Source organism: Ambystoma mexicanum, chromosome 2p (assembly GCF_040938575.1).
Source record: "Ambystoma mexicanum isolate Mex_15411 chromosome 2p, UKY_AmexF1_1, whole genome shotgun sequence".
In the NCBI taxonomy this organism is placed as follows: Eukaryota; Metazoa; Chordata; class Amphibia; order Caudata; family Ambystomatidae; genus Ambystoma; species Ambystoma mexicanum.
Genome location: NC_090923.1, coordinates 1423385732 through 1423412197, shown reverse-complemented (window position 1 = coordinate 1423412197; position 26466 = coordinate 1423385732). Strand labels below are relative to the sequence as shown.

At 45.1% G+C, this 26466-nt stretch overlaps 1 protein-coding gene across 5 annotated transcripts in view; it reads right to left on the bottom strand.

The window, feature by feature from the left end:
• Positions 1-26466, bottom strand: part of LOC138567577 (uncharacterized) — a 464209-nt gene that overhangs the window by 281386 nt on the left and 156357 nt on the right. For all 5 annotated transcript variants that reach the window (XM_069645944.1, XM_069645947.1, XM_069645946.1 and 2 more), the window contains exon 3: positions 21291-21411. In XM_069645944.1, the coding sequence (XP_069502045.1) occupies positions 21291-21411 (121 nt within the window). The remainder of the gene's footprint in view (positions 1-21290; positions 21412-26466) is intronic.

The following is a 26466-nucleotide window of genomic DNA, read 5'->3' as shown; positions in this document are numbered from 1 at the left end:
AGACTGGAGGATGGAAGCTATGCTCCGTTGGAAAAGCAGAGAGAAAAATGCGCGCAGGCACAAGTCAAGAACAGAAAGAGTGAAAGAGCAGGATGAAAAGGAGTGGGATGATAATTTAAGAAAGACAGACAGATGTGTTGAGATGGGAGTAGACAAAATATATCCACAACTAGAATTGCATTCATCAGATGAACTAATTAATAAAATATTAACTGAGAAAAGACAAGAGCGCCCAAAAAAGGAGACTGATAGAATTTCATCAGTGCCCATTGCCCAACCCCTCCCTGCTGCCCAGTCCCCATTACAGCCGCAGCAACCTCTCCCCCTTCCCGTTGTTCCATCCGCACCAGCACCTCCCTCCCAAGACATTGCCCTTCCCCCTCCGCCCATTGAACTTTAATTTACGGTAACAAGAGAAGACGGTACGGGAAGAGAGGGGATGGCACAAAGTGAGTGTACTAGAGTAACCCGTTGTGCAGTCAGCAAGGAAAGAAGAAAGGAGTTGAAAGAACAGGCAGAGATGTATATAATTGGAAATGATGAGACATCGAAGTTGGATTCGATGTATGATTTCAGGAAGACTAGTGAAAAACAGGTATTGTTAGAATGCATGGGAGAATATTTAATGGAGAGATGGAAGCAGTTGATTGGAATGGTACCGCCGAAAAGTTGCGGGAGTTGAATGCTTTTGCACGGCAGAGAGAAAGAGATGCAGAAATAAAGGAACATGTGGACAGGCTTTTTGAATTTAAAAATGAACTTGAAGCATATGCTGAAATGTTTTCCATGCCAGGGTATAGAAACATAGATATAAGAAGGGAAAGGAAAGAGGCGGTACCATATGTGCAGCGGCGATTTCTTCAGGCTAGTGAGAAAATGAAAATATGTACACGAGAGGCGCTAAAATGGATTACAGATCCTAGTGTTCCCACGATGGAAGTGCACGAAATATTCAATCAATATACATTGCCAATGAAGAGAAAAACACTGCAGGTAATGGTTGAATATTTGCAGGATAGAGATATAGAAAATAAACAAGCTAGCCCCCCCCCCCCAGACTTAATGGCGATATATAAGAGAGCTATTGAACGCGGAACGGGAGAAACAGCCTTATCGCTTGACTTAGCATTAGTATTGCATATGAGGGAGGGCGGAGGAAAAGTGCGGCATTTCCTATGAGGGAAGTTCCACCTACTTTTGTGCCAAAAGTAGAAATTCCTGCATCAGGTAATCAACCAGTGCAGGTAACGGAAGCACATTATACAGCACAGTACGTACATGTTCCTTTTTCCAGACAAGAGGTGAATAATCTAAAACAAACGATTCCTGACTTAAGGAAGAATCCGGCGGGATTCTATAAAGAAATAGAGGCCTATTTGAGATCGTCCATTTTTACTATGAACGATATTGACCTAACATTCCCAGTAATCTTGCCAGCAGACATATGGAAGCAAATAAGAAAAGTAAATGATCAGGATAGTTTTGGTGACACATGGGAGAATCTAGCAACAGAAGATGCGGACAGAAAAGCAGGAGAGAAACCATCGCCAAATATGGCAGCATTACCAGGACGAATAATACAAAAATTTAAGGAAATAGTTCCAGAAAAAAGAATTGTATGGGACAAATTAACTGCATGTGTTCAAGGCAAAGATGAGTTAGCAACAGATTATTTTAATAGATTTGAAGAAGTGTTTACAGATTTCAGTGGGCAGGATGTAAGCACGGAGGCAGGTAAAAGACTATTTGTTGATAAATATGTGAGGGGATTAATACCTGATAATGACATCTGAAAGTGCACGGCAGGCAAAATCATTGAGTGAAGTATTACATATGGCCCAGTATTATGAGAATAGAGTAGAGAAAGAGAAAGAGGCGAAAGATGGGGTAAATTTGAAAACGAGGGTGTTACTTCAGCAGGTAGCGGGTCACAATAGAGGAAGAGGAAATGTGCAAGGGAGAGGAAGTAATTTCAACATGCATAGAGGTCCTTTGGGATTAAATCAGTGTGCATATTGTAAGGAAGAGGGTCACTGGCGAGCGCAATGTCCACACTTGCAAAATAGAAATGGGTATGGTCAGAGAAGACAGCACAGGGGAGACCCGGGAACAAATGGACAGAATAGAAATAATAATATGCAGCAAAACCAGACTAGTCAAGGAAATGGCAATCAGAATCAGAATCAGGATCAGAGTCAGACTCCTTACTTCCAAAATCAAAGTGAGCGAAATAGAGGCAGGAGCGGAAACATTTTTGACACACAACCCAATACATATCATTGTGGTGACTACACATCGGATGATTTATTGTTTCCTCAATAGGACAGCCCAAGACAGGGGTCGGAACCAGTGTCTATTCCTGTGAATCAAAAAGGACCCCACGTAGAAATGAAAGTCGGGAAGAGAGAGCACAGCTTTCTCGTAGACACAGGTGCACAAAAGTGCTCAATAGACCAGCACTTGGTTCCGGAAATACCTCTGTCAGGGCAAAAGAATATTTCAGTAGGGTTTGCAGGTACTCCAGTAATCAATCCAGTACCGATAAAATTAGGACCATTTACCGAATATTGTCCATTTCTCTTGAGAATTGTGGGGAAAATGTATTAGGATTAAACTTATTGAAAAAATTGAGTGCAGTTATCCATTGCACTCCTGATGGAGTGTTCTTGACAATATCACCACAGAATATACCAATGTCTGAGTTCCTATCCAAACCTCTGCCGGGGGAGTTGAGTGAAGTACCAGCTTGGATATGGGCAATGAATGATAATGATGTGGGATGCTTGAAGATAGAACCAGTGAAAATTGTTTTGAAGGAAGGAGTAACATTGCCACGTATTCCTCAGTACAAGATTTCGATGGAGGGCGAGAAAGCATTGAAAAGTATTGTTTCAGATTTGGTAAAACTGAAGGTAATTAAAGAGATTACAGGTAGCACATGTACAGCACCATTCTCCCAGTGTATAAGAAAGGAGGTAATGAGATACCGTATCGTTTCATAATTGATTTACACGCATTGAACAAAGTGGTTGATCCTCAATTCCCATTGGTCCCAGACATCACCACAATTTTGACAATGATACCTGCCTCAGCAGCATATTTTAGCGTGATAGACCTTAAGAATGCGTTTTTCAGCATTCCAGTACACCAGGATAGCAGATATTTATTTGCTTTCACTTTAGGAGGCCGGTCATTTACATTCACGCGCATTCCACAAGGCTATACAGAGAGTCCGAGTATTTACAGCAGAGCATTGAAAGAACAGTTAGATATGTTAGAATTACCGGCAGGTTGTGTATTGTTACAATATATAGATGATTTGTTGATTGCTGCTGATACAGAGGAGATTTGTAAAAAGAGTACTGTTTTGTTATTGTCACACTTAGCAGCACATGGCCATAAAGCGAGTTTGAAGAAATTCCAATATTGTCGAAAGGAGGTGGCTTATTTGGGCTACCTACTTTCGAGAGAGGGGAGAAGACTGACATCTGAAAGGATAGAAAGTATCTCTGGTAAGCCTATTCCAAAAACGCAGAAAGGAGTCGTCGGAGCCATAATAGGCATGGCTGGCTTCCTATTGCCGGCAGTGGATAGCAAATTTTGCGATGATTGTGAAACCAATGGTGGCATTGACAAAAAAGGATGCTGCGATGCCTTTGCAATGGAATGAAGAATGGCAGAAAGCATTCGATCTGCTCAAAACTGCATTGTGCGATTCCAAGATGAAGGCTGAGCCGGGCAGACGTGCGTGAGCGTAGCTCCGTCCCCCAGCTCGGGCCGCGACAATAAAGCACAATAATTTAGGCGGTCACCGAGCCATCCGAGAGGTGCCTCATCCCCCCGGAAGGTGAGACAGGGGAGACTACTCCCACAGAAGTGAACCAGCCGGCGGTCGCAGCCCTGAAGACCCAGCCGCGACCACTTCCACGCCGGCGAGGAAGCTGCGGAGAGAGCCGCCCTTCGGGGCCCACCAGCAGCAGAGGGGAACGCGCGGGGCCGATCCGTGGAGGACCCGAAGAGCCAAGCAGAAACTCCGGCAGCCCGCGAGGCCCGCATACATAGGAGTCAACCCAATCCGGAGACCTCGCAGCGCCGGCGAGGAGAGGAGACGGGCGCCGGAGGAAGTCGCAGCAGGAGAACGAGGCCCACATGGCGGGAGAGACGGGATACCAGGCCCCCCAGCGCCGATCGGAGGGAGAAGGAGGCAGCGTCTGAGCACAGCGGACCTCCGGATCCAGAGGAGCCCAGCAGAGGTGCACCCATAACGCAGGTACGCGCCGGGGGCGAGATCCTGGGACAGATGGGGAGGGCCGCCCCCCCCCTCATACAGACAAAGGCGGCGGGCCCCCAAGGAGCAAAGGGGAGCGCACGGGGGATGGGGGAGAGAAGGAAGCGCCCCCCACCCCCGGACAAGATCGGGGGGCGGGGAACCCGGCGCTCCACGCCGGAGATTGCGAGAGCCCGGCCTCCCCCCATGAAGCAAGAAATAAGGACCCAGGCCCGCCCAGCGACATCAAGGCGGGCCTGCGGGGGGCTCCATCAGCAAAGTGGGCACACCAAGAGAGTGAAGGCCTCAACCTAGAGAACTGCCAGCCCCAAGTTACAGGAACACTGAAATCGCAAAAGAAACGAAGAAGGGACCCCAGAAAAACACGAAGAGACACCTAAAGGGAGAAACTCAGGCCCCCAACCGTGGCCCAACGTGCGGTGGGGAACATGCCACAAAGATAAAAAAAGAGGATCCTAAACTCCAGCAAGCACCCCATAGCGCGGCTGGTCCTCTGTCAGAGATACGCAGCCGACAACAACTCCACACATTACAGAGGACCCATCGACGAAGTGGCAGAAGGGGGCAAGAGACATACACATGTCAAGACCTAGAATGAAGAGTGGGACCCAGGCAACAGCGGCAAGCAAAAGCGGTTCCAGGCTAGACCAAGACCTGACCCAAATCTGGGGAATAGAAAATCAGATACCAAAGTGATCAAACAAACAGAAAAACAAGGGGGTAGACCCAGCAGATCAGAAAGAAGACACAGAAATGGCCTCAAGGGACGACATGAAAACATGGTTCAAGGAGTTCCAGGAACAGTTCATCGCATCAACCCAAGCACAGTTCGACAACATGAAGGGAGAACTGAAACAAGCGGTCCAAGAACTGAAAAAGGACATAGAAAACCTTGAGGAGAGAACAGACAATCTAGAAAGGTCGGTCCAGAATATGGATGAAGTCCTCCAATATGCAGAAGCACAAGATCGACTCGCACGCCTAGCGCAGGAACTGGAAACCCAATGCGAAGACTTGGAAAACATGTCCAGAAGACCGAACATCAGAATTAAAAATATGCCGGAAACAGTAGACGACAAAGACCTACGCATAGCGTTTCAGCAAGTATTCCAAGAAATATTGCAAGACGGAACAGGGGACGACATCCACATCGATAGGATGCACAGAGTAGGCCCTCGAAGAACTGGGGAACCCTGGATCACGCCTAAGGGACGTATTAGTGGCCATGACACTGTACGCCCAAAAGGAACAAATCTTAAATAAGGCCAGAACAATGGAGCAAATTAGAATGAACGGTAAGGAAATCCAGCTTTACCAAGACTTAGCCCAATCCACGCTCAGAAAAAGAAGAGAAATGAGCCAGTTTACGAAACTCCTTGCAGAAAAACAAATCCGCTACAAATGGACATTTCCTTTTGGCCTTCTCTTCACATGGGAAGAAAAGCAACATCGAATACTCACCTGCGAGGAAGGCCTAACGATATTGGGATGCCGGGAACAGGAACCAGAGACAGTAAAGGCCAGGGAACCCCAAAGGCAAAGAAGACAGCCGAGGGGATGGCAAACGGAGCAACGGAAAACAAGACTCCAATCCCGTAAGCCGGAGAAAGGCTAAGACACCCCAAGCAGTTAGCACGCTCGCAAAATCAGACGGAGGGAGAGGCAAAGATTGCACAGACAAATCAGACAGGGCAGGTGCCGACGAGAAGGCGCGGCAGAGCCATGGGACGGCCATGGAATCCGTACCACTAGCAGGGTTTAGGAACCCCTGCGAGCAGTTAACCCTGAGATGTTAGAGGGCATGGAGCAAAGGTGCGACGCCGGAGCAACCATAGGGCCCAGCGCCCTCCTCAGGGACAAAGTTGGGGGGAGAAGGGGGGAGGGGGGAGGGGGGTAGGAGGGGGGATGTTCATAGGGGAAAAGACTCCAACACCGGTTCGTTAGCTCATCACAGGGACCCACAAAGAAAAACCAATAAGAAAACAAAGACTCATCCGGAAAGAATGGGGCTGAAAGTCTTAACATACAATATCAGAGGACTGAACACGCCTGTAAAACGGAAAAAACTGGAACACTTCTTGCACAGAGAAAAATATGATATAATCACGCTCCAAGAGACGCATATACAGAAAAAAAGGAGAGGCCTCTTCGGATTAGGGGCTACAATCAAATCATCCAATCTAACGATGAAGAAAAAAAGAAAGGAGTACTTATTGCCTTCGCAAATCACCTACAGATCCAGATCAAAGAGACACAAACAGACAAGAACGGTTGCTATGTCTTCACAAAGGTCAAGATAGACAACCGCCAACTATCAATAGCCACTCTGTATGCTCCAAACACCGGACAGGAGGGCTTTATCAAGGACACAATCAACAAATTAGAAAACTTCACAGAAGGGGAGGTGATCCTCACCGGAGACTTCAACCTAGCATGGAACCACAAAGAAGATCGATCGAACCCCAAAAGTAACCAAATAGGATCTCCCTCTCAGGCGCTGAAACAGACGATGCAGAGCCAAGCCCTGGAGGACGTATGGCGCAGACTTAAAGGATCAACGGAAGGATACACCTACCACTCGCACGTACATGACACCAGCTCCAGGATAGACTATATTTGGGCATCAGGGACCCTAGTCTGAGAAATACGGGACATAGAAAGAGGCCTAATATCACTCTCGGACCACTCCCCGTTGTGGATTACAGTCCCCAAATTCATGAAAAGATCGAATCTATGGCGATGGCGCTCCCTAGAGACATAATACAAGACCCAGTGTCAAAAGAAGCTATCAGAGAAAAGATAGAGGAATACTTCCAGTACGACGACACCGCGGATGTCTCCATAAGCACAACATGGGAAGCATGCAAAGCAGTAATGAGGGGCCATCTAATCGCGTTAAAGGCACAGAAAGACAAGTTATCATATATATGGGAAGATGAACTGGGGAGAAAACTGTTAGAAATAGGGGAAGAAATGGTCAAGAATCCCTCCAGGAAAGTAAAGAGAGCACATAGACATATCCAGAGCCAGCTAGACTTGATCAGGACCAAAAAAGCAGAAACGCAATTAATGCACACAAAACACTGGTACGCGATGAAATCAAACAAAGCCGACAAACTACTAGCAAGACAGTTAAAGGGTAGACGACAGGAGCAAACGGTGCAAACACTGAAAGACGAACAAGGAACAGAGAAAACACAAACGAAAGACATAAAAGAAGCATTTCGAAAGTTCTACCAGAACCTGTACTCTTTGCAACATCCGAGGGAAGAAGAACAAGCAGCCTTCCTGAAGGAAATCACTCTCCCGACGGTATCGCCATCTGAAAAAGAGACCTTAGAGGGGTCCAGCACGCCGGAGGAGGTAGGGAAAGCAATAAGATCTCCCCAAGAATAAAGCCCCAGGCCCGGATGGCTTCACCGCGGCCTTCTACAAAACATATGCCGACGTATTGACCCCCCATCTAACCACATTATTCAACACCTTCAAGACCTCGAACAATATCACGGCTTCAATGAACGAGGCTAAGATACTCATCTTCCACAAAAAGGGAAAACATCCAGAAAACCCGAGCTCGTACTGCCCAATAGCCCTTATTAATGTCGATGCCAAACTCTACACGAAGGTTCTTGCAAACAGGCTGGCACCTCTGCTCCCCAAACTGATACATCAAGAACAAGCGGGCTTCATCCCCAGCAGGAAAACCCACGACAACATAAGACGTATAGTACATCTCATAGAGAAGGCAGGGATCATGAATATCCCATCGGTAATAATTTCGCTAGATGCAGAAAAAGCCTTCGACCGCGTCGAATGGTCAATGCTATTCGCGACCCTTAAGAAAATGGGCATGGGAAACGAATTCATAAACATGATCCGTGCCAACTACAATACACCGACAGCCAGGATAGCAGTCAACCGGGAACTCTCGAATCCCATCAAAATCGGAAGAGGCACAAAACAGGAATGCCCCGTCACCACTGCTGTATGCGATTTCTTTAGAACCCCTCCTGGTGAAAATCAGAGCGACCCAAGACATCAAGGGTATAGAAATGGGAGGACACACACACAAGACAGCCGCATATGCTGACGATATGATGATGACAATCACAGAACGAAGCAAAACCCTCCCACTCCTCATCCAACTAATAGACAAATATGGGGACATTTCGGGGCTGAAAATCAACAAGCAGAAATCAACAGTAATGGCACTGGCTGGAAACAAAGAAGAGATCCACAAATTAACAAAAGACCTACAACTACAAACGGCAGAAGAAGGCGTGAGGTATCTAGGAGTGACACTGACACCCAAGATACAAAACCTGTACGCGGGGAACTACACAAACCTCTTAGAAGCTGTGAAAAGAGACCTAAACAGATGGAACCCGCTGACAATCTCTTGGTGGGGCAGAATAACTGTAATCAAGATGACGATTTTGCCCAGATTGCTCTATTACTTCCAAGCACTCCCCATAAGGATTCCGTCATCTTTCTTCAAGTCACTCACCAAAATCATCACCAAATACGTATGGCAAAACAAAACACCAAGAATCTCACAACAGGCGCTCACAGCTCACAAATCAGATGGAGGAATGGCGCTCCCCCATTTCATGAAGTACTACGAGGCGGCCCAACTATGGGTAATCAACAAATGGATCACGGACACTTCAGAAAAATGGTGGGAGGCACAGGATAGAGCTGTCGCAAGATCGAACCTGCGTCACCTCCTGTGGAAGAGACCTGAGCACAGGCACAAAAACAAAGATCAGCAAAGTCATGAGCTCTACCATGCAAATCTGGGATAGGGCCACCAAGAGAGAAACCCTAACTATAGACCCGGCCCCTTTCATACCACTGCTCAACAACCCGGACTTCCCCCCAGGGATGGCGAAAGGAACATTCCAGAAATGGAGAGACACTGACTGCTCAAAAGTGGGAGACATGTTTGTGGGCCAAAGGATCAGATCCTTCACGGAATGTCAGGATTTGCTGGGTCTTACTGAGAAAGACAGATACCAGTATGAACAGATCCACCACTGGCTCTCAACCCCAAGAATAACGAAGGCCATGACAAGGGATCTCACCCCATTCGAGTCATACATACTGACCTAAACTGGAGAAAAGAAGTTTGTATCAACCCTCTACAAATTTATAAAGGCACAAGAGGAAAATATTACATGGCAATACATGAAAAAATGGGAAACCACATTGGGAAAACAAATCACGAGAAAGCAGTGGATATATCTGTGGCAAATAATCCCCAAGTGGACCCGGGCAATTCAAACAAGGGAAGCATGGACCAAAGTGATGGTGCAATGGCACTATACCCCAGAAAGACTTCACAAAATGTTCCCCACAGCTCAAGGGAACTGCTGGAGGGGGTGCGACACCACAGGCACATGGAGACACATCTGGTGGGACTGTGGAGAACTACAACCATTTTGGGCGGAAGTGAAAACGCAAATGCAGGAAATGTTCAAGGGAACGGCGAATCTAGCAGATGAGATATGGATGTGTGGCATGTGGGCCCCCGGAGATAGGACTCTCTCCAAGACGCAAAAGCGGAACTTTATGGGGCTCCTAATATCAGCGTGGCTGGCAATAGCCCAGAATTGGAAAAAAAAGTCCCCCCCAACTACACAAGAATGGCTTCACAGGATCTGGACCTATGTAGCAATGGAGAGAATCACATATAATCTCCAAGGGGATGGACAAAGATTTGCTACAGACTGGGGAGAGGTTATAGAATTCCTTCAAAGTGACTATATGATACAGTGGTGCCCACACAACATCTGCATCCTGGACATGTTTACTAGTTAGATCTGTAGCATACAAGGGACACAAAGGACCTGCAAGGACGCTAACACCGGTTGGGAGGGAGGGGGGAGGGAAAAGGGGTTTGGGGACAATGTTGAGTCCTGATGTTAATGTTTAAAGAAATGTCAATAAAAATATATTTTTTTTAAAAACTGCATTGTGCTCCGCCCCAGTTTTGGGCACACCAAACTATGAAAAATATTTCAGATTATTTGTGCATGAGAATGAAGGCTGCGCGTTGGCTGTTTTAACACAGGATCCAGGTGGAATAAATAGACCATGCAGCTATTTTTCTTCCGCGCTGGACCCTGTAACATGCGCTTTACCACGTTGTTTCCGAGCTGTTGCAACGGCTGCTGCGTCAGTGAAACAAACTGAAGGAATGGTGTTGGGGCACACCTTAATTTTAATGGTGCCACATGCCATAGACGTTCTATTAAATAGAACGCAGACGCAACACCTCACGTCCGCTAGATTGACTAGATATGAAATTGTCCTATTTGCACCACACATTCAAATTATGAGGTGTAGCACTTTGAATCCTGCAGAATTAATGCCACTGCCCAGTGGAGAAATAAGGGAAAATGAATCACCTCCCCATGATTGTTTAATGGTTACTGAAGAAGAAACGAAAAGAGTTGATTTAACAGACACCCCACAGAAAGAGCCAGATGGAGAACTGTTTTGTGACGGCTCCTGCCTCAAATTACCTGATGGCACATCAACTGCTGCCTATGCTATTACGACACAAAAAAGTATTGTAGAAAGCAAAAGAATCCCCTCCAACTCCGCACAAGCCGCAGAGATAATAGCTTTAACCAGAGCATGTGAAATTTCTGAAAATTTGAGTGTAAACATATTTACTGACAGCCAATACACCTTTGGGGTGGTCCATAACTTTGGCCGACTCTGGGCTGAGAGGGGTTTCTTGACATCACATGGAACCAGGATTCAACATAGCCCTTTGATTGTAGGATTGCTGTCTGCACTTACGTGTCTGAAGCGCCTAGCAATAATGAAATGCGAGGTGCATAAAAAAGTAACATGCAAAGTGGGAGAGGGAAACGCATTTGCAGACAGAATTGCGAAGCAAACTGCCACTGATTTGAGTACTAAAATGTTAAAAGTACAGTCAGAAGAAGTGCCTTGCATGATAGAGAATGGGATTGTTACCGTGCTGCATGAAATACAAGAGTGGGCTGAGGGCTCTGCAGAATTAGATCTAGAAGGTTGCTGGGTGGACAAGAAAAGTAGAAATTGGATGCTGCCCAACTCCTATGTAACCGTAATTGTCACTATGGCCCACAGTCCCACGCACATTTGTGCAAAGAAAATAATTCAGCATCTAGCTGCAGTATGGCAGAACACACACAAAGAAAAATGCAGAAAGGCAAGTACAGAATTGCATAACGTGTTTGCAACACAATGTTGAAAAAGGAACAGCTACTCCAACAGGTAGCTTTGCCCCCCCCCCATGCCATTTGAGGTTATTCATTTTGATTTTATAGAGATGGAAAGGTGTCAGAACTTAAAATATGTACTGGTGGTTGTGTGTGCGTTCTGTAAATGGGTAGAAGCATATCCACTGAAGGATTGTACCGCCATGAGCACTGCTAGAGTGATATTAAAAGAGTACTTTTTGCGGTTTGGCTTGCCCCGAGTCATATGGTCAGACAATGGCCCGCACTTTGTTGGCGCAGTAATATTACAGATTTGCGCAGGTCTTCATATTGATAAACGATTCCATTGCGCCAGACATCCGATGAGTGCCGGGCTTATTGAGCGCAAGAACGGCATATTGAAAGCCAAGATTAGTAAAATTTGTGCAGGAAACAAGTCACGCTGGACGGATGCATTGCCCCTAGCTTTGTTGTGCATGCGCACATCTGTGCAGGCAAGGACTGGGCTCTCCCCGTATGAGATTGTTATGGGGAGGCCTGCTAATGTATGGTGTGCGCCACAGCCAAGGCGATTGAATGAAGTCGAGTATCCTGTGCTCAGTCCATACTGTAACCTGTTAATGCAGCAATTGAGTTTGATTCATCAGCAGGTGCAGGAGGCTCTTCCCATCCGATACACTGGTCCGGGGAATTCTCTGCAACCAGGCGACTGCATCCTGGTGAAGAATTTCGAGAGGAAGTCATCGCTTGCACCCAGATGGCGTGGACCCTACCAAGTACTTTTGGCAACACAAACAGCAGTCCGTGTGGATGGTAGGAAAGCGTGGGTACATGCCACGCATACGAAGAGAGTTCCATCACCATTGAAAGAACTGCCTGATCCAGACGACCAGAGAGAGACAGCTGCCTCTGAAACAAAGGAAATTGTTGCCAGTTCTTTGCCACAAAATCTGTCTGATCCTGAAACAAAGCCTGGAAAGATTGCTATAAAGGAGAAAGGGCTAAGAGTTCCCCAACGTTGCCCAGTAGAATCTGCATCACTGCTGGCTGACACGAAGCCTGCATCATCACTTTGGCGCCCAACACTTTTCGTTGCACCGCAGGCTGACTCTGACCCTGAGTCTGGAAGTGCACCCGCACTATTCATCGATCACACAGTACCTGGAGCAATGCGGTATAATCTACGGCCACGAGACACGAAGTGATCAGATCTTCGTTCTATTTTCTTTGTTGCCTCCGTTTCCCATCACGGATGAAGTGGGAACCGGAGGCCTAGGGGAGAGAGACATGGGAGTTGTGCAAATCCGACAGCTCAGGAATGCGTCTCCCTCAGTGCTATCTTTGAAAACAAAAACAAAAAATCCATGTGTAGATCACCCCACACGGACAAGTGGGGCTCATATGGTACAAAGGCAATTGATAACTGCTCTGGAGTTCTTTGAGCAATGTGCAGAAGCACGATAATCTTGGCCAACGTATAGCACTCGAGGCTGCCGAGAACTGGCAAAACACTTTGTTGACACTTCCGAACTTACTAATATTCGAACGAGTGCAACGGTAAGAGGTATTCACGATGAACATTGTTGGAGAAGAAGAATCAAGAAAAATGCCTCCACCAGCTTCTGCCCTCTCCTGCACCAATGCTGATAATGTAGTAAATATAGAGACTGTAAGATTGCCGAAAAAACCAGTGCCGAAAAAATGGTATGCTGATCCTAAGAATAGTCATGTGTGTCATGAGTATAATAGCACCAATAATGACAGTACTGATATTATGGTATCTATAAGAAATACATCCATTGGAAGTATTCTTGCCTATTACAAATATTTCCGCCACTGAAAGCCCGGTTCATATAATTTCCTATACTTTGTCCCCAATGGAAGAGAGACACAGGGAAGGATATGGAAATAACACATTACTTCTGATAATTAATATGACACACTCAATTCTGAGAAAAAACAATTGTTGGGTATGTACCCATCTACCGCACCATGGTGGAAAGGGAATAGGTTGGTGTGTGCAGCCATTGCCATTGAGTTCTGTATATTACGTGTCCTTAAGTGCATTATATTATGGGAAATGGAATAAGAGTGAAACGGGTCAATTAGATAGAACAAACATGGATGAATTTGAGGAGGTAATAATGAAACCCATAGGTTGCTCTATATTTCGCAAAGCAAGACAAATAACACCGGTAGTAATGCCACAAGATAGATTATATGTGCCATATAAATCATCTGTAATCACGTTTCACATTAACCTAGAAGGGAATAAGGATACAGTGCCCCCCTCCTATACAGTAAATTATAGTCCTCGCTCTGTTCCATTTTACTTAAGAAAGAAAGGCTCCTATTCAGTAGGGACATTCACTAGATGTATGAACATAGTGTTCCTCGACAGAGAGGAAGAACCAGTGTATACAGGTGATCCTGTCTATTTTATATGTGGAGAGAAAGCTTATACATGGTTGCCTAGAAATTAGGGTGGCACTTGTTACTTGGGGATTCTGTTTCCGGGGGTGTTTCTTTCAAAAACAGCAGATATAGCCAAACTCTCTAGATCAAGACCACGACGACATGAGGAAGGAGGATTAATTGCAGAAGACATAGCAAAATCATTCATACCTTTTTGGGGTCAAGCAATAAACTCCTATAATATAAGACAACTGTCCAGAATATTAGAAAAAACGATAAACGGGATAACGGATATATTATACAACATGACGTTGGAGGAAAAAGGGATTAGATTGATGACACTCCAAAATAGGATGGCTCTTGACATAGTTTTGGCTGATTGTGAGGGAGTTTGCAAAATCGTGGGATCATCGTGTTGCGTATTTGTAAGTGACTCCTCCCCTACGATTTTTGAAGCGATAAAAAAGTTTCACGTTTTGAGCTCCGACCTCCATCCCCCAGAAGGTAGTTGGGAATTAAATATAAGTGTCATGATCTCTGCTTCCAAAAGATCAGGACTTGCCCGACTCCCTTGGAAGCAGACCCATAACCCTGGTTCCGAGTGCCAGCCAGTCCCAATTGGGACCTTTTGGACCCTGTCCTGGCGCCAGTGGCACCAGGCTCATAAAGATGCCCAGTCCCAGCGCTGGAAGCGCCGGGCTCATAATGCTTGAGTGGACTTACCTGCAGCAGACCATGCTGCTTACTTACCTGCCAGTTGAACCCCTGATCCTCTTCTGTTTGGGACTACTTTTCCTGTTGGGTGGGGCAGGAGCCACTCCCTAGGTTCAGAACACTGGAACTCTTCTGGAAAGCAGGAACTCTTTTCTTAGGCGTGGCTGTGGAAGGAGACACCTAAGCACTACAGGAGGCTATTTAAACCACACCCGATGGATGAATCTTGCTTTGCGTTATTCTGCATTCTCTGCAGCAGAACGCTCATCGTGTCTTCTGCTTCTGATCCTGGGCCTAAGGGAACAAAGGCTTACCATCCTGGAATCCAGTCTTCAGCAGCACCTGTAAAGACAAAGAAAGAACAGGTTAGCACTACGGTCTTCAGTGGCAGCGCATCTCTTACCTGGTCCATCGGCTGTCACCAACGCCTCGCGCTGCATTCCGGCATCTGAAAGACAAAGGCTTACCTACTCTTCGCATGCTCCGGAGGTCTTCGCACTGCATTCCGGCATCTGAAAGACAAAAGCTTACCAGCTCTTTGCACGCTCCGGAGGCCTTCGGCGCTGCATCCCGCATCTGAAAGACAAAAGAAGGTGCGTTTAAGACATTGGGCAACTTTATTACTCACGTGCCATTACTCCTTCCCACGCCGAATCCAGTGGGTATTCCAGCACCCTTCAGCTTCTCTAAAGCTCCAAACTTGTACCTGCAAGATAAAAGGGACAGTTAGTGCGCATCGTGAAGCAGGCTACAAGCGCTTACTTACGTGCTTCCAGGCGCTTCTATTCCTCACGCAGGTTCGATCCTCAACTCTCATCAGTCGGCCATCCGCCATCGCCGGAACCCTGCAAAACAAGAGATATCATTACAAAAGACTTTTAAGACATTTGAAGTGCCCAGAACTTACCGTTCGTGCAGTTAACGACGGACAGCAGTCCTCTGAGGTCAAGAGGCCTGCACCCTTATCCAGTGAAGAAACTGGTTACGGCACCCTGCCCCGAGGCAGATGGAGAGCTCGGCGTTCACTTACCTAAGGTGAGGGTGTTAACCTTTGGGGTTCTACAGGAGAAGAGAAAGGGAAGAGGAGAGAGGCACCCAATAACCCCAGTTCATTAATCCCATATTTTCTATCTGCAGACATCTTACTCTTCGAGTCTGACATACAGTGCACAGAGGTCCAGCCCAAAGAGCCAACCGTGTGTTACACATCACCTTTGAAGATACGGCATTCACCCAGTCAAGACCGGCGCCTCTGCGGGAATCAGGTGAGCGTTACAATAAGCTCCTGGTTCTGGGATGTATTATACTCATGGGGATGGAAATTAGTTGCAATCCCAGTAGCAGTGCTCGGAATATTCATGACATGTTGTTGTTTCATACACTGTTTACCAATAATTTGCACTGAAATAAGTGAGGAGTGCGTACACAGAATAACACAGAAAAAAACTCCCAGATTGGATACTAAAATGAATCATGAAATGAAGACAGTAAAAGAATTTATGTCAATTAATATTGATGACAATGATGATGATTATAGTAGTATGCAAAGTTTGGAATCAGATACCTGGTCAGAAGAAGATGCAATGTTAGGATGATGCGCTTGGCTTACGGCCAAGAGGAGGGTTTGTGAGTCTAGAAATTACCCTCCCATAACATAGACGATGTATTTTGTTGGACGAAAACCAACCGCCTCATATGTTCAACATTATTAGTACAGACTCATGAGCATGACCAGAGAGCGCCCATTTTGTAGGAATGGAATTCGCCATTTTGACTAATTTTTGCTTTTTGCTTTCTGTTCAAACTGCTTTGCTGTAAGTGAATTCTATTCCATTATTGCTCATGCATAGAGTAAGGCCACAGGTTACATGTTGAAACGCAGCCCAAAGCAACCCAGACAGCAATGCCCAGTCTCCTCCCTCACAAGTCCTTGGAAGTAAGCAACAAGCCATTTAATCACTACGCAGTTGCCAGCTAGTCTCGCTGGTGCTGCAGAAACTGTAGAAATGAACAATTAATGGCTTGAATTATGCTCTCTTTTATGACCCCCCCCTTCACTGAGCCGCTGTAGATTGAGCTGACCTCTAGCACACAAATAGAAACTAGAAGATAGTGAGGCCTGGAATGTGTCTCTCCCCTGCACGCTGCTTGCTTGTAAGAACAAGAACATTATGTTCCCCAAAACAAAGAATCGTGTCTGCGATTTCGCAAATTGCAAATTGCTGCTGAATAAATGTCTGAAGGTGTCATATTCGTCATAATTGTGAATCATCAAAACCATTTCAAAGGAAATACATTATGGGCGGTATTGAATATGTCACTACTGATAATAAGATGTTCGTTTTGTATACATGTAACTGTTGTAGAATGCTCGCTCTCTTGCGTCCCACGGGGTCTGGAGACACACGTTGCGGGATGTGAGACCCAGTCGGCCGACTCAGACTATATGCTTTGCAATAAACCCTAGATTTTGGGAATTGAATCTTGTGTCTGGCGTATCAGTTCGTGTGTGGTGATTGTGCCTTGTTTCCATACTCGAGGGTCACCTAGGGGCCCCATCAATCACATAGTTACACTTTTTTAGACTAGTATGGATCATATACTTAGATATTCCTGCAGACCCAATCACTCCCTCCGTTAGGTTTCTGTAGTTTGCCACAGAGGATGACGTTGGTAACACGTAGGTTAGACGTCAGCAATGACACATTTTGCTTATAAAAATAATATTTTTTCTTAAATGTTTTGAGAGTTGAAGATCAAGCGTTTGCACCGATGTTCGTTATGCTCCCTGTTTTAGATATTTGATATTAAAATAGTCTACCTTTTGTCAACTTCCTGAGTTGGCTCTATTATTTGGTGTACGAGTAAGATCTGCATCCCCATCCATCTCAAAGGTAATTGCTGCTCATCAAAGGAGCTGGACAGTCCAGTTCACTGGTTTCCCAAAGATCCATCTTCCTGATCCTCCTGGCTTGGCAGTGCTGATTCCTACATATGAACACTTTTAATGCTAGGAAACAGACTGCCTCTATCCCTCTGGGAGAGTATACTTGTTGGTAACAGTTGTTAAAGTTTGTTCTAACTAACTCTGAAACTTTCCCTCCCAGCTCAATTTAGCAAAATGTGAAATATAGAAGTGCAGATACTGACCTTAATTGATGTCACTCCATGTGCTTGATATGTAAAGCATAGAGAAAGTTACTCATCTGCATTATTGTTTCTTATATAAAGTAATTCCATTTTCCATTGAATGTCATTGTTAGTTGCTGCATTTTAGATATGTGTGTGTGTGCCTTGTGTATATATGGGATACATTACTCACCATAATCATATTTCTGATGCTTGTATCTGCTTAGATACACATGCTATGCATAGGCCGACATCTACTGGAACTGCAGAGTATTACAGTTGTTGTTTTCGAAATACGAAAAGGGACGTCGACAGGGCGTGCCAGTAATACTATCCTTAGTGTGACGTCCACTGTACCCATGGTCCTTTACACATAGAGGTCCCTCAGATTGTTTTGTTTCTGACATGAGGTAGCATGACGTGTAGAGTGAGTACAGGTGTATTAAAGCAGATACGGATCAGATAAAGCTCATATAAATATCCATGCACCTTCTCTCCAAGGGAAGGAAGGGTGGGCGCACATGAATCTAAGCAGACACAAGCATCAGAAATACGATTACGGTGAGTAATGTATCCCTTCTGAGGGCTTGTGGAATCTGCTTAGATCACATGCTCTGCATAGATTAGCGAGCAGTGTTAGGTGAAGATGGTGGGTTGGGAGAAGGTCCAGCGGAAAATAGATGTTTTAGAACCGCTTGTCCCACCTGTGAATGTGCTTTGGAATGAGTGACAATGCAGTAGTGCTGAGTGAAAATGTGAACTGAGCTCCATTTAGCTGCTTTCCAAATGGTGTCCAGCGGAACATTTGCGATAAAGGCCAAAGCAGCTCCTGCACCCCTTATGGAGTGAGCTCTTGGTGTCAAAGGCAGTGTCTTGCTTGATAAATAGTAACAGAGCTGTATGCATCTGACTATTCATCTGGAGATAGCATTCACAACCACTCGCCGATGGAACCGGGGTAGCCCTTCAGGACTGTGTCTCCTACAGCCTCCCGACGGCTGCCTGCCTTCCAGCGTTCCCTCCAAGGCACCCGCTGCATTTTACTGGACTCCCATTCCTCCGGTAAAGTATGCTTCCAGGTTTTTGCCTGCAAGCGTTTGGCTCTTCCAGCACGGTTCGTCTCTGTGTGTCTGCTTCTGCTGTTGGGTCCGCTTCCCGCTACGCTAGCTCTGCAGCTCTCCTCTCCTCCGTTTAATTGCAGGTGTTACTCAGGTTTAAATGTCCTGCACAGCTGATTGTTAGGATGAGAACTAGTCCACATGTTTAACTTGATGTTACTTTCATTCCACGTTGACTCCTTACTCCTCTTCCTCATCTCAGTACTTGATGCTTTATGGGTGTTGGCATCCAAAGGCATTTCAAACCTATTTAAGTTACATTGCTTTACATCTTTGTTTAAATAACCATCATAAACAGGAAATGTTAATTGTGTTTTATGGGTGTTCTGTATATATGAAGAGTGAATGATATTCTGTAAGGATTTTTGACAAGATGGGTGTTCATATCATGAGCGAATTATTGACAAAACATTCCATTGTGAAATCAATGAATATGATTTTGAAGCTGCTGTATAAGTCTTCCACTGACTCCCCATGGGGTATCAGCAGACGACAACATTATGGGGATACACCAACCTTTCTTGGGCATTCACCAACCTTTCTACTTTACATATTCATGAACATTATTTTATTATTTCCTTTATCAGCTTCAAACGATGCTGAGCATAAATAATTAGATACCATATTGTTAGAGGATACATTGAAGTTAATTTACATCAGAGATTTAGTATGGGAAGGGAACAGAGAACTCATGGAACCGCTAAATAGAACATATCTAATCCTCTCGACTAATCAGGTCCCAATCTATTATTACTAATCATTAATTACTAGAGCTTGTTTTAATGCTTAGTTGTTAAATGGGATTACTCCAAAGTGGTCATGAGCAATTCTATCAAAATATAGCGGTTTATTTTAAAATGCAATGAAAGAAGACTTCGGTTTCCACTCAACATACACAAAAAACCTTGTAAACACTTATTAGCCCCCTACTCAGGGGTAACAATTGCATGATTGTTACAGGGCTATTTAAGAAGTGCATTAAAAACGAGAGATATTGTAGCAAAACAACTATAGGATAATGTTATCTTAACGAGGTTGAAAGGGATTGTACCATTAAATATTGACCAGACGTGGACCCCTTGTTCACAGTGTCTTAGGGAGGCAAAGCTTCACCTCACTGATGAGGCCTGACTAGACCAAAACATGTGTCTGATGTTAAATCTTAGGCGAGAACACAGGAATATGAAGCATAAAGACACAGAGCCGTTCCATATGGCGTGTCACTTCTTTTAAAAACAAACAGCAACTGCCACACATTTGGCGGTAGCCCCACCTACCCCATGCCGAGCCTAGGCGCTCGCCATGGACAGAGGACTGTGGCCTCCTTTAATGCAGAGGATATAGAGTAGGACACTATATCTGGGGTTGCTGTTGGTACTCTTGTTCAGAGGAGAATTGACTAGCATTTCAGTGCTAGACTGCCCAAGTGGGTGGGGCCAGACTGATATGCAAATGGGTATTTCGCCTCTGTGAAAGGTACAGTGAGCTAAAAACGTGTTTGTCGACCCTCCCAAATGGGCATCTTCCAAGACAACAATTTATTTGGCCTGGTTTGTTCTCGGTAGATGGGCTCCCATAACCTTTTTTTGAATAATGGGGCTCCCAGTACCTTTTTTCAACCAGGTACACAAACCAATAAAGTAACACAGAGGAAAACTGCCACCCCATCATACCTTCCAATGAGACAGACAAACTACAATACCAAACTCAAAGGATAACTGCAAACATGCTACAAAGAACAGAAATGCAAATGTTAACGAAGTAAAAAAAAAAAAAAACTAATTCAAAACAAGAAAAACTCAACTTACCCCATACACTTCTCACACGGAACCCACACAACCACTTCTCCGCACATCAATCCACATGTACTTCAACAACAAACAACACATAACCGTATCAACAGCACATGGGAACTCTCACCGATCCGATAACTGCACTGAATCTCAGCGCACTGTGAAAAACCAAACTGGAGCTGCCAACAGAACATCACAGCTCTCACTATCCTACTCCCTCTAACCCCTACCAACCTCCACCCCTCCCCTTTCAGATCAGCCAGAGGGCCTGGGACCAGTTCCGGTGGTGACGGTGCACGATAGAAATACCTTTAACATAACATAATAATGCTTTTGGGGAAATTTCATCCTCTTCTGTGTTTTGCTTTGTACACTTAGTGCCCGTTTATAAGTAAATACAGGGTATTTTATGAATTTGGCATACGTCTTAAGGAATATCTGTTGATAAAAATGTTATATAATTTGTTTTCTTTTTGTAATTGTTGTGATTTGAATTATGTGGTTTAATGGTGTTTTTCAGAATAAACTGACAACAATATTCCTAATACTTTGTTTGCCACAAAGCAGAAGACAAATCCAGATTTCTTTTACATCCACACAAATGTCAAAACTTTACCTAGTGACTGCGGCAAGTTATTTCTTTCCGAACTCTCGTCCTCCTGGCCCATTTTCTCATAATCCCTGGATTGAGCATTCTTCGAAGAATAGAGACTGCAGTCACCCGCTACCATTGGAGTCTGAAAAAGACGGGAAAAAATTGATAAGTCTAGACTCCTTAAAATCCTGCAGTACATATCTGATAGACCCTTGCACAAATGCTGCAAATGGTGGGCTCAATGCAATCAGTTCTTGAGCATTTGCTTCTCAACCCAACTAGTCTCACAACAGATGCGTCTATGGTTCCTTAAAACAACTGTATGCTGTACCTCATTGCATGCATATGGCACTGAGTGAAGTTAGTATCTACAGTGCCTCTGACCTAGCTTTTAAAGTAAAACCGTAATATAAAACATTGATTGCAGCTTTTTAAATTGGATGTTCAATTTACTTAATTCTCTAATGAAATAGAGTAAGCTGCTGTGCAAAAAAACTTCCAAACACTATGACAGATACTTTTCAAATGTATGTCAGTCTGGTTTGCATATGGCCTTTCCCCTTCTGTAATGGTTGGCAGGCGAAGAACGATGGTCTGGAGGGTTTCCCACAGCAATGCCAGAGGTTAAGATTAATTCCAGACCTTCCAGCCATCGCCTCATTTTTTCCCACAGGTCAATGACTGACATGTTTCAAAGGTCTTTATTAAAAGTAAATGAAATCTCCTATCTTGCCCTATGTCTATGAGGGAAGTTCCCTAACTAGAAACTAAAGTAATGGTGCTTGTCAAAAGAAAACAGTGCTTGGTCCAAAATCCTATCCAGCTGATCTGGCCCAACCGCTTAGAAAAAGACCTAAATAAAAAGAGAGGCTGGAGCAATGGCCTCTATCTTTGGTTTCTGCCTGGCCAAATCAATTGGGTGGTTTTTGCGTCATCTTCAAGTTCGTCAATATGATCAAAATAGTTCCCAACTTTCCTGCAGACTTCGCTCGTCAAAAGAAAATGTCCTCCATATGGGTCCCTCTTCCTCAGGAAAACAAGAGGGCTTTTCAGAACTTTCCTTGGTTTGCTTTTTAACGCAGTTCTTTTTACAATGGTTTTGTGGCTTTTTGATTCCCCGAAGTCCTGCAGGTCTCTGGTAATATTGTGCTCTATCAATCAACGTAATTCATACATGGTGTTTGCCTATTTGGGTTTCCTAGGCTCCTATAACCTTGTCGGCTTTCACAGCCTCGATGCAAAGTGATCGTATGCCCTTCACTCTGATCCACAGGGGTGTTTGCCCGCACAGGTTCGTAAGGTTCCTACAACCTCATTGACTTTCCTAACCTTGATTGTAAGTGTTAGTACCTCTCAGTGGAAGCATGTGCTTCCCTGTTGCTGCTCATCCCTGCAACTTATGTTCCTATAGTGTAGAGCTTGGGGATCCAGGCTCTCTCCGGCGATCTGGTCTCTGCATTGGTTGCAGGGCACCAGGCCCACTACATCTTTTCTCTGGTTGCACCACCAGCGGAAACTGGTGCTTCCAGTCTCCACCTCTTACCCCTAAACTTGGCTTCTCGGTCAGAGAGGACACTAGCATTCTGGTGTCCGGCTAGTCTTTGGCTCACCTTCCACACTACCGCTGGCTCTGTGGTCTAGCATGGCTCTGCCCCTCCAGGATGTTTTCTCAGCAGAGGCTCTCCTCTGCACAGGATTTTCTCTCCTCCCTACATAGGAGTTTCTCTCTGATTCAAAGATCCTCTTGCATTTATACATGTCATCCCAAACAAAAATGGTGTGTCCTTCTTTGACTGGAGTTCAGGCGAGATCCAGCATTACCTGAAGCCAAAGAGATTGAAGTAATGTCAGTATTTGGTGGCTTAAAAAAAGAAGTTAACAGATTTTCCAATACTCATATAGACGGATGAAATATCGGAATGTGAGTCATTGTCCCAGATAGGGGAGTCACTCCCAGTGAGGTCCCACTTGCCCAGACCACTAGGGAGGATCTTGTTGTGTGGGCTCACCTCTCTAGCCTCAAAGAGGATGGCTCCCCTCTGGGGAGAAGGGACAATTTGCCAGGATTAGTCAGAGTGCTAAATCGACGGTGAATTGAGTTTTATACCCTATGGATTTTAACCTATCTGCCCCTTGAGTAAAATTGTGTTTCTTTAGGAAACTTTACGTAGTTGTGCCGACTACTGGGTACTAACCTGCTTGTTAGGTTTTATGGTTCTCCCCATGTCGTGTTATTTTATGTTGGTGGTCACCTCTGGTAGAGGACCCACACATAGAATCTGGGTTAAGAGAGTCTTTATAGAGTGTGAGAAACCCAAAGGTGTTCTCACATCTACTCTCCTTGGATCCTCTAAGCAGGTGGCCAGGGAAAGGCCATCGCTTTTGGATCCTGCCCCTAGGGGTGGACAAGCGAGGAAGGAAAACCTGGATGGAGGGTCCTTGGGGATTGGAGGTGGGATGCTCTAAGGTAAGACATGGTATTCCACATCCTCCTTTCAGGAGGGAAACCCTCTCCCAGAAGTAGTTCTGGGACATTGTTCACCATGTTCCCTTATCTCTGAGAAGGGCAGGAGATATTATCATCCCAGATGTTTTAGAAACAGGAGCAGAAGGAATGGGAACACAGTAACCCCCTTATCCTCGTGACAACCAGCCTAACCCTGCCCAACCTTTATGGGTCATTATAGAGCAGTTCCCCTTATCCCCCTTTTGGACTACCTAACAGTACTGAGACAAGGAATAAACAACAGAGTTAGAAACATTACACACTTTCTCCACTCTAGTACTGAGATGAGGAAGAAGCAACTGAGAGTAGTAGACACCACTTACTCTCACCATTTTGGTAATGGGTCGAAGAAGATGCATGAAGGTCAGGAATGTCCTTGTAATCAGGGTCAGGCAACCTTAGTTAATGGAATACACCTGCAGCTCATTGAAGGACCACAGGTGTATAAGAGGTGGTCTGCAGATGCATTTGAGAGAAACAGCTGTGGAGAAAGCAACAACAGAGAGCAGCAGATGAGAACGCAGCAAGGGAAGGAGTCATTAAGAATTACGAGCAGCTGCAACACCTACCAAGATTCGAGGAGTCCTGCTGGTGGGACTCTGCGGGACGGAGAACCCTCGGAAGGGAAGGCTGGCAGCAGGCGCTGCCGTGTAGCGGATGCAGAGCTATGCATGAGAGCCGACGATTGCTGAATGAAGCACCCATTGAGAGACTGTCCCGCAAGGGGAGAAGCCGCCAAGAGGAGCTGGCGGGTCTGGATGAGTGTCAGGGACACTGGAGCTACCTGGGCGCTCCAAGTGACCGTGAATGGAGTAGCAGCACATGGAAGTAAGCAAAGTTGAACTTATTGAATATCAAATTTAATGAATCAAGCAAAGTTACACTTATTGAATACCAATTTGAATGAAACAAGCAAAGTTAAATTTATGAAAATACCAAAATGAAGGAAATAAGTCAAACCTGCACACATTGAATACCGAAGTGAAAGGAAGGCAAAGACTATACGTTTTGAATAGGGAGTTATGTGAAATAGCAGTACTGCTAACATTGAACCTCAAAGTGAATGCAAATAATCAACTGACTTAAAATTGAACTATGAATTGAAAGACAATTGGAAACCAAGTTGAATGAAATACTCTGATTGCAGAGTTGAAGTAAAGGCTGAACAAGTTCTGTTCTGGAGCTGCAATTGAGAAACCAGTTGTTCAGTAAAGTTGTAGAATTACATTTAAGACATCATTGGTTCAGCTGCAATATTGAACTACTCAAAGAGAGCTTTAAGTTCCTAGTTGTGTGACCTGTAATGGGTGGACCGTTTAGTATAACAACTGCGCCAAGACCAGAGAACCCCTATATCCTAACAAGGAAGGTTGCTGTTGTGTAAAAAGGAAAACTACCATTGGTGCATATAAGACTTAGGGAAGGGAACCTGAGCTGTAGAGAACTACAGAAACACAGTTTAAAGAGAAAGCTTCAAGATACTTATTTTTGTGACATCTTTTCACATTGATCTTGGGGAAAGGGAATCCTGAGACATGCTGCCCTGGAACCATATTGAACTTGGGGAAGGGCATCCTAACACTCACAAAGTTGTGGAACATTGTTAATTCAAGTCCAGACGAAGGTAAATTGAACATTGTGATGAGCTGGTTGGCATTTGGGGAAAAGAGGCTGAAGAGTAAGCCTGAGCTGGAAAATGCGTTCAACTTTACTTTTAGAACACCATTTAGTTTATGGTTGACATCCCTACACATTGTTTTGTCTTAGTTGTGAGGGCAAGCATACATTTTGGGCACAGACAGACTTCTCGTTGAACTTACTGACACACACTTTACTTAGTTTCTTTAGGTAGGGAAATCCCACCATAGCATAGGGCAAGTTAGCAAAGTAAGCTAAGTGAGCAGTTTGGCTGTGTTTTGCAGATCGCGAGTAAGGAGAAGCAGCAAACATCTGTGTGGACACCCATTCCAAGAAGGAGTATTTATTCCTGGATTCTGCACACATGTGCGCACGCTTACAGCGAAGTGAGCGGTTTGGCAGTTAGGTGGCCTCGGTGAGCAAGGTACTTGACGGGCTGAACATTGTTTACAAGGTAAGCCAGCACTGTATTGTATGGGACATTGTTCAAACTCCTAACCAGCCCTGTATACTTAGCCGTCCATATGGCAGACTGTTTACACAGCATCAAATCATTTTGCTGATTACCTTGGACTCCCTCTTGAGTGTGAGAGCAGCAGAGGTTGTGAAATGTCCTTCGTGTGAGTGTGACTGCGGGAATTATCCTTTGAGCACCACACTCTACAACTCTGCTCCCCCAGCCCGATTGGATGGTCAACAGCAGCACAGTTTATTTACTATCGCCTTGCCAAAGCGGCTGGGCGTCATTAACATCGGTGCACTTAGTGTAAGATTAGCGAAAGACTAGCCATGCCATTTAGTGTCGGGCGGTTGCTGCATGTCTAGACTGCGCAGCGGGGAAAACTGGGAAAGGGGAACCGGGCAGAGAAGCCAAACTTGCTTTGCGACTAAGCAATAGGCGTTGGACCCACTCAACATGTCATTGAGCAGTATGCCAATTGGACTAAGTGAACCAGTGCTGCACGAAGAGACATAACCGTGTCCACGTGCTTTAGAAGTGCTACAGAGCCCTTCTAACCCAGTGAAGCAGCCTTCAATAGTGACTCAAGAGCT